At 34.6% G+C, this 16,192-nt stretch overlaps 1 protein-coding gene across 7 annotated transcripts in view; it reads right to left on the bottom strand.

The window, feature by feature from the left end:
* STXBP5 (syntaxin binding protein 5) overlaps window positions 1–16,192 on the bottom strand; it is a 104,381-nt gene that overhangs the window by 48,746 nt on the left and 39,443 nt on the right. For all 7 annotated transcript variants that reach the window (XM_063151538.1, XM_063151540.1, XM_063151541.1 and 4 more), the window contains exons 5-9: window positions 15,434–15,568; window positions 14,225–14,288; window positions 11,771–11,854; window positions 2,760–2,883; window positions 1,633–1,711 (exon numbers count right to left, since the gene is read on the bottom strand). In XM_063151538.1, the coding sequence (XP_063007608.1) occupies window positions 1,633–1,711; window positions 2,760–2,883; window positions 11,771–11,854; window positions 14,225–14,288; window positions 15,434–15,568 (486 nt within the window). The remainder of the gene's footprint in view (window positions 1–1,632; window positions 1,712–2,759; window positions 2,884–11,770; window positions 11,855–14,224; window positions 14,289–15,433; window positions 15,569–16,192) is intronic.

The raw sequence follows: 16,192 nt of genomic DNA, 5'->3' as shown, positions 1-16,192 counted from the left end.
TATCAAAAATTCAGGTATTAAAAGGTAGTTCTGTCTTGCCTTAAAATTCTTGTAAGATTACAAGAGAAACTGAAAATTGAGTACAAACTGAAGTACACATAGCAATAAATGAAAGCAGATACCCAGTGCACTGCTTCTCTACAACAGTGCAGACCAGTGCAGTTTTACTTGTTGCATTTTTTTTCCCCCCTCTCTTACTTAAAGTTAAGGAAGGGTTATCAATAATTCTAGATTTAATAGTACACTGAAGATAGAAAACAATTGTACAAAATTGTAGATTTAATAGTACACTGAAGATAAAAAAAAAAAAAGATAGATTAGACAGAAGAGTAAATTGAAATGCATCAAATACCAAAACATTCAGTTTGGATAAACACCAGAAAGTGAAAGGCGCAACAGAAAAAAAAAGCCAAACCAGGAAAAAGTAGCTTCCCCAAACTATCAAGAATTATTAGAAATTATACAAGAATGAACTCCTCCTTATACTATGTGAAAAGTCAGGTAGTTTTCATATTGTAATACTATGTCACAGAACAAGCTCCAAAGTAATTGTCTCTTTCAGAATGACTATTCAGAATAAAAGGAGGCTTTTGATTGCAGAAATTGTAACTTGCTGAAGCTGAGATTTTTTTATTATCTCTCTTTAAATCAGATTTTGATATTTCAGTTGAGAATGGATTACGCAGACAGATGTAGACTTTTGCAAGTAAAATACATTTTCCAGATGATGATAGATTTTTATAAAACTGGGAGCCAGCGACAATTTTAAGTTTCTATTTATCTCATTTTTAGCAGAAAATAATAACGCCTAAAGCCAGTGATATTATGAGTATATAAACACAATACTGCACTGTATCATTTAATAAACCATCTTCTACAGATTCGAATGCCTGAAAAGCAAATAAAAATGGTACACAAACCCCCCAAATACGAAAGAAAGCAAACAAACAAAAAATCAGCTTTTGCAAATAGCTGAACAGATTTCCATGAATATTTTATCTTAATATTGCACTTTTTACTCAAACACTTTGGAAACACAAATAAAAGAAATTCCACACAGTTCAGGAAATCCATCCACCCTAGCTGCAGTCTGGGTAACAAAACATGCTCCTTTATAGATCCTATAATTGCATCTGAGCCTCTTGTTGCAATTACTGCTTTGTCACATTCTCAATATGCATAATTGGGCATATTTCACGGCATAGAAAAACTACATGTACTAGAAAAACTCCTGTTAATAACATTTTAGGGGGAGGAACATGTATTCAAAATTAAGAATATTCAATTTGGGATACTATTTGTCAAAGTTCAATTTATCATGTCTGTATTTTGGTGTCTTCTTTGCTTCATCAGCCTTTTTTTCTTCAGAACTCTCAAAAAACTGAGCAAAAACACATACAAGTTTTAGTAGCATGAAAGAAGAGTGTAGATAATGAATTAGCAGCATCGTTAGTTTGTATACAGTAATTCATTCACACAAATTTCTGTATTTTATTCATCAATATCTGATTTATTAAAGCTAAAACAAAGCTGTACCATCAGAGTATGCTCCCCAACAACAGGGAAACAAAGTCCATTCCCAGAGTGTTGCACTGTTACATATGCTAATTTTGCATACAAAACAATTCTTACCCAGCTCTAGTTGTTTTATATTCCACCTTAAGAATAGGTTTGCAGGGTTCTGGCTTCTTTCCATCCTTCAGCTGCTTTCCTAAAGTAAATTATTTTCCTGCGTTAATCTTGCAGTTCCATAACATTATGGCAAGAAATGAAATTCACTATGCAGCTTGACAAGTATAAAATACACACAACATATATTCAACAACTTTGACAGTAATAGAGTATGCCTTGGAATAATATAATTAAACATTTCTTAAAGCTCTCAACACACCAACTTTGAAGGTTTAGGAAAAAGAGCAACTCTAAACCTGATTGCTGTAGAAAATTTGTTTTCAAACATATAATCCTCCCCTTAAGTGCTGTTTTAAGTAGCACTAGGAGATTTAAAATTTATGTTGTGCCTACCCTTTTGCAATTAAAATTGGTCAGCTTACAAGTAAAGTGAGGTTTACCCTAAGTACTGTCCTTAAGGGCTAAGACTTCAATTGAGCATGAAAAGCCCATTCTCTCATAATTATCCTTACTGATACATCCACACTTGAAAATCTTAAGTAAATAAGTTGCAAAGACATGAAATAGAGACATGCACATCAAGTAAGCCTGGCATTTGTGTACAACTTACTAGAAGAGCAGCAGTATACTTCACAGAAGAACAACATGGAATGATAATTTCCTAGATTAACATTAATGCAAGACCTCTCAGAAGTGGGAACATCTTACCAGATGCTATTCTTGTTCTGTTACAAACCCTCCCAAAAATTTGTGTGGTAATCTACACATTTATACATAAAACAGGTACTTGCTTATATGTATTTTAAACAATCTATGGGATTCTGATATAACAAAAAGCAAGTCCTGCAAAATATGCATTCGTTAACTCTGAGATCAGTGTCATTGTCTAAAAGACAAGCTTTAAGTTTAGAGAATTAGAGAAAGCTGAACAGATTTGGATTCTTATTTCATAAAGATTTTTCTTTTTCAAGTGAAATCTATGAGAAACTGGCATGACTGAGAAAGATTTTTACTGCATTGCAAGTACACTTTTAATACCTGTTTTTTGCAAAACACAGTTCTATTAAAAACAAGTTCTCTGTGTTTTAAGAGCTATCAAGTGCATTGGGTATTCATTTTCACCTTACCATGTGGAGTGATTGTCTGGAATGGTTTGGTAGGAGATTTTACATTCCATATGGTCAAGGTACCATCTGAGTGACTACAAATGAATTGTTTGCCTTCATGATGCCAAGCCACGGAGTGGATAGCCTATGCAAGAGAAAGCAGAACAACATAAGCTGTGTATCTTATTATAATTTTATTCTTATACCTTTCTCAATGACATTAAACAGAAATGCCAATTAGAAAAATTACTAATTAAATAATACCTATCCTATTATGTCTTACTTTAACCACATCAAGTTTTCCAAGTTTTTTTTTTTTTACATAAGTGGTACTTTCAGACACACTTTACCCATCAAAAATACTGTCTTCTCTGTTTAGGGGGAACCCACCCTCCTCAGCAGAGTACTGAAGCACTCTCCCATGAAGGGTAACATGAAGACAATAACTGCAAGCACTTATTTAAGCTTTGCTAACCAAAATTTTCAGTATTGGGAAAAACATATTGTCCAGACAAAAAATATGGGATGAGATTATTAAGTTCAAGTACTACATATGGTTTTGAGATGTTTATGTGAATGTGCACAAGAGGCAAGCATTAGGTCAAAACTTCCATAAAACACAAATTGAAGTAACAAGATTTTTTTGAAATTATGATGATGAAAGCAAAGTATTAGCCTGGTTGCTCTAATATTGCAATGGCAGCTTTGAGGTGCAGTAAAGCACAAGAATCTACTAGTAAATCTTTCCATAAATACAAAATCATCTCTAGATTCCTAAAATTAGGAATGGAATGATTACACCATGCCACATAAAAGCTACAGAAAAATCAGCTAAATAAATGAAATCTAGTTGCTGCCTTCAGGCAAGAGGAAAGTAAACAATGATGCAAAGAATACAAATAAGGCAAAAATATTGACTAGCAAGAAAGGATTGGTGCCATTTCTGCTTCCAGCACTTCTGTTAGTATATGGAAACATGATGGAACCATTAAGTGATATTCAAAGGAATTTTAGTTATAGCATGAAAGTATCAGTACATAATGAAACCTTAAAGCATTTCTCTACTATCCAGAGGTGCAAAAGGAACTGTTAACTGCAAGACATATGGAACTTAGGTATTACTGAAAAGTTAGATTTTATAATGAAGACATTACTAAGCTAGAAAAGCAGGTGCTGAATGAGTGAAAACTGATGGACTTTACCCTCAGTGGGTACCTTCAGTAGTGATTCTGTCTGTAAGAAGGGCTTACACTCACTCCAGCTCTGCAGGGGCCTTGGGATTTCCTCTGTGAGGAAACCTGGGTGTGTGAGCAGTAGAGAAACGTGACCAGCAATGACAACCTAAGCAGTAATTACTGGGTGAAGAGCACACATCTCAGGACAGATCCAAGTGAGCTTTGCTCAACCTGATTATACACAAATCAGGTCTTCATATTTCATGAAGTTATACAGAGAGACAAGACAGGTTCCAGCAAACTGAATGGGAGAATCCAGAGCTTAAATGATAGAGGAAAATGGCTATGCTACATGAGTCCAGAGTCTCAAAAAAAAATTTCCCCAATATAAACTAATATAACATCTGGACATATGTAAACTACATATTAAGTTTAGCATTTCTGTGTGAAATTTAATATTGCTCCCTATGTATTGTGGAATCACTATAGATTTTTTTAAGACAGATTTTGTGTACCAGTATGACATTTACACATGTAGCTCAGAAACAAACCTACTTGCCTCACATGATGTGTCCTACTATCAAAGTGAAATTCTCTTGCTCATTCTGCCTGTCAAATAAATTTTTATATAGCAAAAACTGGTATTATAAAAGAAATCTTTTATAAATATTGAGTTTTTATTTACCAACTTCATACCAAATAAAGCAAAGGGTCAACAATTTTGAGCGTGCAGACAGTAAAGAGAAGGCTGCATTTAAAAAAGCTCATCACTGACAAAATAAATGTCTACAGCAGACTTGGCAATACAATATAATCAGTACATTTTACATTATCTTCCATATGAAGTCTAACCTTGACAACAGTAGGCAGCCCATAGTGTAAATGAAACAGCTTGATTCACATTTATGTAGAAATAGGTCTTAAGAACTATTTCTACAGTAAGAGAGCAAGTTTCACAAAAGGAAGCAAGAAAAATCTGAGAAATGATCACTTCTTTCCTTTCTTGAAAGAGATGCCAGGAGAAGGGAAATGCAACAACTTGTTACTCTTGAAACAGCATTAATGCTTAAGAAGATAAAAAGATCTGAGCACAAAGGAGAAGAATGACTGCTCTCACTTTCTGCAAGGAACATGGAGGTTAAAAAAAACAAACCTCTGAAAGAGAACAACGAGCCTTTTGGCTTTATAGCTATTTACTGCCTAGTTTTAGTCTCTTTAGTTTAAGAGTCACTTGTTATATTTAGTAATGCAGCTAAATATTTTTTAAAATGTAACTGAAAAATATGCTTTATGTTTTTTTAAATAATCCAACTAACAACTCTGTGGGCTGATAACGTTTGCATAGAGCAATATCCTTTGCAATCACACAATTCACAAATTCTTGTAAGCCTAAAAAATAAAAACTATCTTCATAAGTAGCTCCAGCACTATCTCAAGGTGCACAACAAGCTGGCCTAGTGACAAGAAAGTTATAATGGAAAGAGTGCAATAACCTTAAGTAGCACTAGTTAGCTGATAGCACTAGCAAGAATCTCAATCACCAAAACAAAACTGATATCTGAAAAATCATCTCTATACACAAGAGCAAAGAAGTTTTAACATTTTCCAGAGTTAATATTAGTGCTGGAAACTGGAGGAATGCCTAAAATAGAAAAATGAAGCAGAATCCACTGTGTCTGCAAAACAAATCTTCTAAGACACTAAAGAGCCACTAGGAGTAGTATATTTTTTTTCTAATATTTTACACAAAACTTACTGATGCAGAATAAAACATTATGTTTTAATCTTAATTCTCACTATGATTAAAACTTCCTGTTTTCTTTTTGGTACCATAATGCAGCAGGAAGCTTATATCAGCTGGTGCAGATTTAACTGTGTCACAAATAATTTCTGGTCACATGGGACCAGAAAGTAACCCCTTATAACAAGATCATACCCAAGTATCACAGATGATTGTTGTTATATTTAAGGCATTTGTATCTATTATTGGAGTTGTCTGCACAGGTAAACTAAGTCCTGACCTAACTTTCATTCTGCGTCCTTCCATCTACAAACATGAACCAAATTCAGGGAACCTTTACAGAAACTCAAACAGAAAGAACTCCAAGAAAAAGGTAACCAACTTTGTCTAGATAAAACTTTAATTAATTACCACCGAAAGTTTCCTATTAGAAATATTCCTACTATCCCATTCATTTACTTCAAATTTAAGGTACCTGTTCTGGACTCTAGGGAAGTTTGTTTCAAAACTTCTGAGACAGTTATGTATTTTCTGGGGAAGTGGGGAATTGAATCTTACTTTTTTGACTAACAACACAATTGACTTTGCTGTCCTACATATGCCTAAACTTTATTAGAAATTGTAGAATCTATGCCTGAGTTTTATGTAGAGACAGGCTGTACTCAAACCCAAAATCAATTCACCATCTGTTCCAGAAAGATGATACCATGTGGAAAAATTACTGCCATGCTGCCTGCAAAGAAGGTGAGTATACCTGATTTTAATACAGAAACATTTTTGCAGCTACTGCAGCAGTTAACTGAGGGAGACTTAGCATCACAAATAAACCAAGAAAAGTCTGAGGAACAAAATTAAAAGCATTTGTATGCAAGATGCCTACAGAAATACCTTAAGTATATCACTAGCTTTTCAAGAGATTATTGCATACTTAAAAACATTTTGCGAAATTTATTTTCTTCTGCAATAGCTTGTAAATATCCCTGAAAATAACTATTAGTTCTTGGTACTTTTAGGAAGTACAAAAATGAATAATTTAAATGCAACCTTGCAATTTAAGAGACAAGTTCATCAATAAAGACCGAAGCTTTTATGGTATTTTTCCACTAGGGAAATTTAGCTGTTTCAGTTCATTAAATACTGATACAAATAATCCCATTCTTTTAAATTCATACATATTTTAGCCACATGCATATGATTTTGGAACATTTTGAGACCACTCTTCTCATCTGTCATGATTTAACCCCAGGCAGCAACCAGGCACCACAGTGCTGTTCACTCACCAGTGGGATGAGGGGTAGAATCAAAAAAAAAGGTACAACTCATGGATTGAGGTAAGAACAGTATAATAATTTCAATAAAAAGAAGTGTTCAGCACAACTAAAACATCAGTGTGTTATCCAAGTTATTCATAGTGAATCTAAACACACAACTTTGGTAGGTACTAGAAAGAAAATTAAACCTATTCCAGCCAAAACCAGAACAGTGCGTGGAGGATTTCAATCACGTAAACACAAAAGTTATTCATTCAAGCAGTTTACCCTGTTTTCAAGAGAAATATTTTAATCCAGTTTTCTAACACCAAATTTAGACTACTGCAAATATAGAATACACTAGAGACATTGATAAGTCCTTTCATAATTCCTTGGATTTCTCAATGATCCTTTACTCTTGCGACATTAACTGAGCTTGAAATACACTGTGCATGACTGGCAAAGTCCATGATTAGTTATTCTGCAAACCAGCCTGGTTATTTACCATATCTTATCCAGATTTCAAAGCCTTATTATGACAGTCCTTTAATTTCCAAGGATATGGGCAGCATTTTTGCTTAAACATGAATGGATGATGATACTGACTCTTTTTCTACCAGTTCACCAAAATATACAAAGAAAGTATTTTAAACCTATGCTAACTCTCTTGTCAACAGCCTAAGGAAGGGAAAAAATGCTGTGAAGGGAAGAAAACCAACAAAAAAATGTAGCTAATGAGACTTAAATGACAATACAACATGAAGATTGTTTCAATGAAATGAAATACATTGACACACTTTGGTTTCTGGCAAGTCACATACTGGGGTTGTTTCTCTTTCTCCTGTCCTCTTAATTCCACAAGCTACTTTGACATGTTTTTAATGCTCTAAAATAATCTCTTACACTCAACCATGTACCAGAACAGTGAGTCTAAAAATAGTAATCTATAATGCATTATAGTTAATGCTGTCAAAGCTTACTTGACATCAGAACAAACAAAATATTACTTGAAGAACAGACTTGATTATAAAACAAGCTTTAGTTTTCAGAAGTTACAGTTGAGGGATTTGGGGTTTTTTTTTAGGAAAAAGAAATACTTGAGAAATTTGTTCAATTTCTTTCATGAACATACAGGTTGGGAAATAACTGCAATATAAACTGTATTTCACACAGAAATGCACAGCGTACTTTCCTTAAATCCTCAATGTTTGCATATAAAAGGCTTGAGAATGAAGCAAAAGGAATTTAGTCTTACTGTTTCATTGAGCCTGCCCAAGACAAAAGGGATATTTTGAGTAAAAGGTTTCAAAGAAATTTCCTAAACAAAAGTTCATTTGCTGTTACAGTTCCACTATGTACAAATAATTTCCTCCAAATTCTCTGAAAAAGAATGTTACACTTGCACATTATTCTAAGTAATTTTAAGTATTCAAAGTATTGCTATTATAATAAAAAATATGCATTACTTTAAGTTCAGGATTTAATTCATAATATAGAAAGATCGACTACAAATTATAGCTAAATTCTTTGAATTTTCCTGTAAGTAGAATGTTCTGGAGGGAAGAACATGCCAGCAATCAGCAGTAACCCTAATCATGACCTAGAGCTGCTTCCCTCAGCCATGGTTAATGTCACCCACCCGCTCCTGTGCTTGGGGTGAGTGTCCTAGAGTCCTTGTGCTGCAGCTATTGGCCCCGGGCACTGGGAAGGCACACGTGTTCAGAGAGGAAGAAAGTGTGCACAGAGTTCCATTAACCTGGCTTTCAGGCAACAAATGAGACTGCCCTACCACAACATGGGAATTTGCTTCAAGAAAGCCTTCTAAAGGTCAGGCCACTTGAAATGAAACCAAGCAGGAAGCTACAAACCCATATAATTGGATTCAACATCTTCCCTCAGGAAATAACAGGTATCTTCCCACAGACCTCTGAACATGCTGAGATTTTGACCCTCATTATGATCTTCCTCTGCTAAGGAAGAAAGGATGACATTTGGATCCCTGCACACATCTGAAGTTTTGAGTTAAGAAAGTTGCATCAAGTGATGGTGAAAGACCTTCCAGTTGCATGCTTTAAGAATAACATCAACTACAAAGCGATGAGAGAGGAGGAAACCAATGCAATGGCAAAGTTTCAAGCACATGTTCTTTATGGTATCAATGTCCTGGCCACCCTGCTCATGATGCCTGAGGAAGTCTAGCCACCCACTAAGATGGCAAATGTGACAAGATTGGACTAAGTAGCTCTCTTCTTACTGGTTGTCAACTCCTCACTCAGAAGAGCCCTCATCAAGAACAAGCGGAGAACCAAGCGCATAAATCCTGAGGCTTCAAGTCCTGCTCCTGCGACGGGGCAGAATGTCACATGCATTACCCTCAGTGAGAGAAGAGGTGAAGCATGTTGTGACATGAGATGCTCCCTGTCCCTTGAGGGTAGGTTGGCACACATGTTCATGATGGAACACAGCCCTTACAGTCAGTGTATGAAAGAAGTTCTCTAACAACGCCATGAAACCAGGAAATCAACAAGAAGCTGGCCAGAAAGATTCTCTGCACGGAAATGTCCAAATTCACACAGTTTGTTAGCAGGAAACAAAATGGCCAAGAACTTTGCTCTGTGTCACAGTAATCAGGGACAGAGGAGATCTCTTGAGACAGGGCACTGCTCCACTGCTCCATTCTGAGTCTTCTGTGTGCCCACTACCATGAGCAAGGAAACCACTACATTACCAGATTATCACTTTTTTCTCTTCCCTTCCTAACCATTCCCAAGTTATGATAAACACACTTCTTTACTGGGTCTGACCTGAGGTATTTCATTACTTCTTCTGCAAAAAAAACCTCAAACTGAAGATCTAGATGCATTCACTTCTAAATCCTAAAGAAATTCAAAGATTTAACATCTGAACTATTCCCTGATCTCTGCAGCCTCTCAAGTCAGAATTGGTTCCAAAAAGTACTGAGACAGATGTTAATTTTTAAATAAATGGACCACAAGATAAAAAAAAAAAAAAAACAAAAACAAACAAAAAACCAGAATAAGCAGCATGGTGTTGACCTTAGGTAAGTTTCTAGAAACTGCAACAAAATTTTAATAAAGAATAGAGTTAATTGACATATACATGAGTATAATACACCTGATAGAAGTAGTCAACATGCTAAATACCTCTCAACATGAGAGGCAATTGTAGTCAAACCTTCAAGAATGGTAACAGGCATGAGGTTCATGGAAACACCACTTAAGCTGTCTACAAAATTTTCAAAGTCCTTGAACAATGTATCTCAAAGGAAGCTAAAACTAAACAGATTAGATAGCTTTGAACAAGTAAATAACTGGTTAAGGAAGTAAAGCAATCTGGAGTTAAGACAGGCTGGCACTAATTGATTAGTTCATGGATGAAGTTAAATGGTAGAGACCCTCAGGGATCTCATCTGCTCAGTTTCTTCATAAGCAACTTGGAAAACTAGAACAACAATATTAGGACAGTAAAGTCCGCTGACAGTACCAAACCACACTCAAAGCAGAAATCAGGATTTCAGTGAAAAACTGCCGAAAAACTTCAATTTTTACTGTCCAACTATGTCAATAAAAAACAATGCCTAATTGTCAGGACTTTGACCTGACAAGTGACACCTGAAGAACAAGTCTCTGGTTTTACAGTTGGTTGTTTCAAGGAAGCATCTGCTTTATGCTTGCAGCATCAAAAGGCTAATCCAATATCAAGATCAAGAGAGAAAGAAAGCAAGGCCAAAGACAATTATTCCACATGACAAATCCAGTGTGCCCACATCTTCATATATACTATGCTGCTGTGTTTCTGTTTTACAAAACAAAGATAAAATAGAATGGTTAAAAAAGTTAGGGAAGAACACAACAAGTAAGAGGTCTAGGAAGAAAAAGATGATAAAGACATGAGAAAATTTATAAAAAAAAAAAAGATAAAGGGAATTAATTAGGTTCATGCAATGAAAATGGAAGGGAGAAAGATTGCTCTTTCCATAACACATTCTGGGGCTTATTTGGACATTTCTGATGATCTAAGGCTTAGACTACTTCAGAGCCTCCTCCTCCAAGCAAACTCTTGATTGGTAGAATACACAGAAGTACAAGTACTGAGCCAGAACTGCCACCAAAAAAACCCAACAACCCTGTTCCCCTTCCCCAACAAAAACCCTAAAGCTGGTACTGAACAATGACAAAGCTATTTTACAGTTAACAAAATGCAATCAAGACCAATTTTATATTATTTTAAATTAAATACATCAACTTGTATATTATGCTGACTAATTTTTCTTAATCTCAGTTGTTCAAAAAGTCTGTTCTGTCAAGAATCAAGTTTTAAAGAAATGAATAGCACCTAATACCATTGTTTTTTTAAACCTCCCCAGTCTTATTTCAAAGAGAATTGATCATGATCTTATTCTACAGAGAAAAGGTGGTTAGAAAATGTTGTAGTGAGACTATTTATTTAGTGCTTTTCCCCTACCCTTTTCTCTTGCTGTTCCCAGAATATGTGAGAGATTCCAAATTACAGAAATTGATAAACCATCTTCTTTAAACTTAAGCCCTTAACACAGGTGAAAGTCACACAATTAAGATAAATAAGATCTAAAAGCTTAGTGAAGAAATCCAATCCATGCCACCATTCATTACTTTACACCCTTAAACTCAGTGAAGTTGTTTGGTCTGAAGTTTATGATCCAAGCCCTACTGCTCTTTTAGAGAAAACTTCCAGTACTTGCAATTTCAAAGAGACTTACTTATTGATCCACTGGTGACAGAAGCAGGAGATTAAAAAATAATAAAAGTCACTATTTGAGTAGTGAATTATATGCTCAGAGTAAGTAATGCAGATGAAAAATGTTACCTCATCATGTGTATATCTGTAATCTGCCTTCTTTGACTTCAGGTCCCATAATACCACCGTCCCAGATTCAAAGCCAATCAGAAGCTGCAATAATACATTAATTCTTTATAAGGAAAATCAAAATTATATCATTTGCAATCCTGAGGTTCTTGTCCAAAAAGACATGCAGCATAATAGTACATGTAGTAACAGCAAGTAATTATAAAAACAAAAATTAAAGAGGCAAAGGCCTCAACATTAGAAAGGTTTACTTTGTACTTATTGGCCTCAAGTTCCAGAAAATATAATGGACATTCATGCAAAACTAGAAAAAAATCAAAGTATCCTTCTGAAATTTCCTTGGAAATCACTTTGAGTTGCAGAAAGATCTATATTAACCCTGGCTATGCGTATTCCACCCTGAGTGAAAATAAGGGGTGTTGAAAAGGAGAACTTCATTGTGCATTTCCCTCACTGGAATTCATTCTGCTTAAATTTGCTGGAAGAATACAACATTCCCCCTGAAGTTGTCAGTAAGAATTCATTGTCTATTAAGAAACTATATACTATGAGGTTTCTCCAGAAGTTAATCACAATTGAGATAACTGGCTGAAGGAACCTCAAAAACATTATTTGTTCATGGGAAAAAAGCTAGATAAACTAAACTAGATAATTTCCCAAATAATCCTTTTGCAAGAAGCAAGTTTAAATCTTTACTGCAGGGAGTGAAGACTCAAATTGCTCATAACAATTGTTCCAACACATCGTTGACTATTTAAGTGTTTCAGTCTCCTAACTTAACTGCTACTTCTCTTAATGGAAAAAAAAGACATAAACCATGTCCAACATAAGGCAGTAGGAAAAATGTAGTGCCACACCTAGAGGTTTTGCCTGGACAGTGTTTTCAGAATGTTAAGATTTTCAAAGTATACAGTTGTCTCCAGCACTAATAGATGTCCTACAAGCTTACAAATAAAATATTTCATCTCTTTCAGTGCTATACAACACTAAAATATCATAAATATTAGACATGTTTGATCTAGCAGAAGTGAATATTGAATTTTTCCCATTAAGATTATGTGTATGTAGGCAAGATTATTTTTAAATGATTATATGTCATATACTATACTTTTTCTGTTTTAACTTAAAACATTAGAAAATCCACTGTGATTAGAAAGCTAAAAGCATGAACACATTTTAAAAGTGTGTACATGCGGAATTTTTGCAACTACACGGGGCTTTTTTAGTAATGTTTTCTTTACAAGAAATAAGAAAAGCATAAGGTCAAGATCTCAAAACAGTTATTTATAGCCTGATGAATAAAACCAGTAATTTTTAAACTTTGACAATAATTGGATGTGGGGTGGAATACATCAAAGTTAATTGATCACTTGTATTTCCTGAAATTACAACAGCTTCATTGCATTCATATGCTACAGTGCATAAGCCTGGAATGTGATTCAAACCTAATTCAACAGAGAAACCATTAGTTATGCACTTACTGCAGTGAGCATCATACTAATAAAAAAAAAACTCTACTTATTAAATTCTCTGCTGGACTGAAACCTCAAGTGTTTAGGGTGCAAGCTGATAACTAGCTAAAGCTTTCAAACCACTGTTAAGACAGTAGGATCATTCCCTCTCTCCAATTTAATCTACTACTGACATGGAAAACACAACGCAGACAAAAAATATTCCTCCAGCCTATGTAGAGCACTAGTAAGCAAAATTGTATGTCACAAGACAAGGACTCCTGTCTTGCAAGGGCTTCAAGAACGTGCACTGTAAAACTTTTTTAAAGATGAACAGATGATTATGTTAATACTATCTCATAAGAATGAAAATACAAGTCTAATCCATAGATCTTTCTCACATATTTTGGTTTATTTTTCTGAAATATCTTGTTTTTCGGTAGGCCAGTTTCATCAGCAAACGGCATCTAGTGATCATAATAAATGGCCTAATATGGGAGTATGAGTTAGATGCCAAATTCCAGAAAACCCTCAGATTAGTTAATCTAAAGACAAAGTACATGGTATTCTATAAAAATATGCTATATAAATAAGCATATTAAAGTTGTGAAATAACACACAAGAGCATGATAAAGTGGAATTCATTTCTATCACACTTTAAGCATTCTGGTTATGATTAATTGGGGGTTTTTTTGTAACATCTTAATTTTTATCACCATAAGTAAAAGTCTCTGCTTTTATTTCCAAAAGTTTTGCAGCTAATCATTTTCATCTCTGTTTTCAAATTACAAGATGATTTATTCCAGTAATGTGTCCTACATTCATGTCTGTACTTGGTTTTATGTGACTTTCAATGAAGTACCTTTATGTTACTTACAACAAAGGCCTAAAACCTTTGTTGTTCTTCACATACTTAATCCTTCCTTAAAAAGCAGTGGTATGTAAACTTTAAAAAAGTCTTGGTGTGAAAATAATGTATCGAATAGTCTTTAAAATATCCTACCTTTCCTTCATCCATTGGATTGTCACTAATGTGGACAACAGGTCCTGGGTGAGATTTGGATGACCTGAAAAAGAAATATTTCCATTAAAAAGAATTGTCCCCTGCCCTAAATGGCATCTCAAAATGATTTGAAGTAATACAGATTCTGCAGATACAGACTCCACATAAGCAAGTTGTGACATTTCAAAATGGAGTTACTTTCACTTTTATCTTCAAGCCCATAAATACAGTGTGTTTGTAGACATTTAGTTTCTGTCTTAAGGAAAGACTAATTTATTGCCTATCAACAACAACGACATAAAAAAAAAAAACCAAAACCAACCAAACAAAAAAACCACATTAACTTTAAACATTTTATCCTAATATCTGTTGTTACAGAATTGACACTGTAGGATCAAATGTTTACTTTTACACTGGAATACAGGTTTTGCCACTATTCATAAACTGCCCAAGATGGCCATTGTTACAATAACACAGAATTAACACTTTATGTGGACTTCCTGCCACTGAAGAAGATGGACTAATACAGAGCTGTGTTTGCTTCAACACCTTTTGGCAAGTGACAGACTTCATGTATTTTGGAAAGATGAACTGGGAACAAAACATCAGCACAAGAAAGAGCAGCACACAACTACATCTTTCCCCCACTATCCACTATATTTGTGCATAAAATTTTAACATTGAAAAAAGGAGATGCAGTGACAATAGCTATAAAATGTATTTTGGTCTTGGCATAGACTTATTTAAATTTGCATTTCAGAAAGTCACTTCCAATTCAGAATATATCAGCCCTCTTAAAAACTGAATTATCTTTACACTTTGGTCTTTAATCCCCAACTGCAGAAGCAACATGTCTGTCCAAGTACCAGCCACACCATATTTTAATGTATATTATTTTTTCTTCTGCTTTACCTCAACACAGAGATTTTTGAATCTATTTCTATACTGTCTGTTTTGTCTATTTCCATGTCCATCCCAGGAGCTATGATAAAATACTGCTAAATTGAAGAAACATATATTAACATTAGCACCTCATATTCTTAAAAATAAAAATATCTACATGACTATGCACTTTGATAGTGTATGTAGTGCAGTAAGATGAATATGGAGGCCTCTCTAGAAAACAATGACATTCCTGCAACTGATGTTAACAACAGCTGGGACATTGCTGTTCCCTCCCCTCCGCAGACAAAAATTGGTTAAACTCACAGTTCAATGGCTTTGTTCCACATGATGACATAGCCTGAGAGAGTAAATGATTCCACATTGACGATGTGAATGTTTCCTCTTTCAGTGCCCACATACAGCCATTTGCTTTGGAAAGGCAGGTGACAAAATGTTATCCTGAAAGAGAAAGCCACCAGAAAGGAATTAAAGAAATGTCTTTTTGATATCCTACATTGCAAAGTCTATGCTACCAAAAGGTAGAAATAAGGCAACAGGCAAACAGCAACATATAAGACAAGTTTGAGGTAAAGTAGAAAAGCCAGTACGCGACCAAAGTAAGAGATGAACAGACAAAGTAGAACCTTAGGCTGAACTAAAAATAGAAAGCAAGGTATTCTAAAACTCATAAATCATTCCAAATAAAAAAAAAAAAAAAAGAAATTACAGTCACCTTTAAAAATTATTTAAGATATTTGATTGCTGTCATGTCAAACTTAGATTACAATGCTCCTATAGTCTCTAAATCTCCCTTTGGAATCTATCTACTTTCAAGTTTTAAAGAACAAAGGATTTTAGAAGTTTGCAGATGTGGATAAGGCTGATTTCAAGTAAGGAGACTGACAAAAGATATAACTCAAGAAAAGTAAGTTCACATGTCATCTAAATCAATGCCAAAAGAGCAAACCTTAGAATAATCCTAAACAATTATAAAAGTAATTTTAAAAGTAGCTTAAATTTCAGGCTGCAGCTTTACTTCAATCATATTTTCATTTTCTGCCTTTTAGTCTTTTCTTCTGCTAG

This window comes from Melospiza melodia, chromosome 3 (assembly GCF_035770615.1).
Source record: "Melospiza melodia melodia isolate bMelMel2 chromosome 3, bMelMel2.pri, whole genome shotgun sequence".
Lineage (NCBI taxonomy): Eukaryota > Metazoa > Chordata > Aves > Passeriformes > Passerellidae > Melospiza > Melospiza melodia.
Note: the sequence above shows the minus strand (reverse complement) of the source record. Positions and strands in the feature narration are given on the sequence as shown.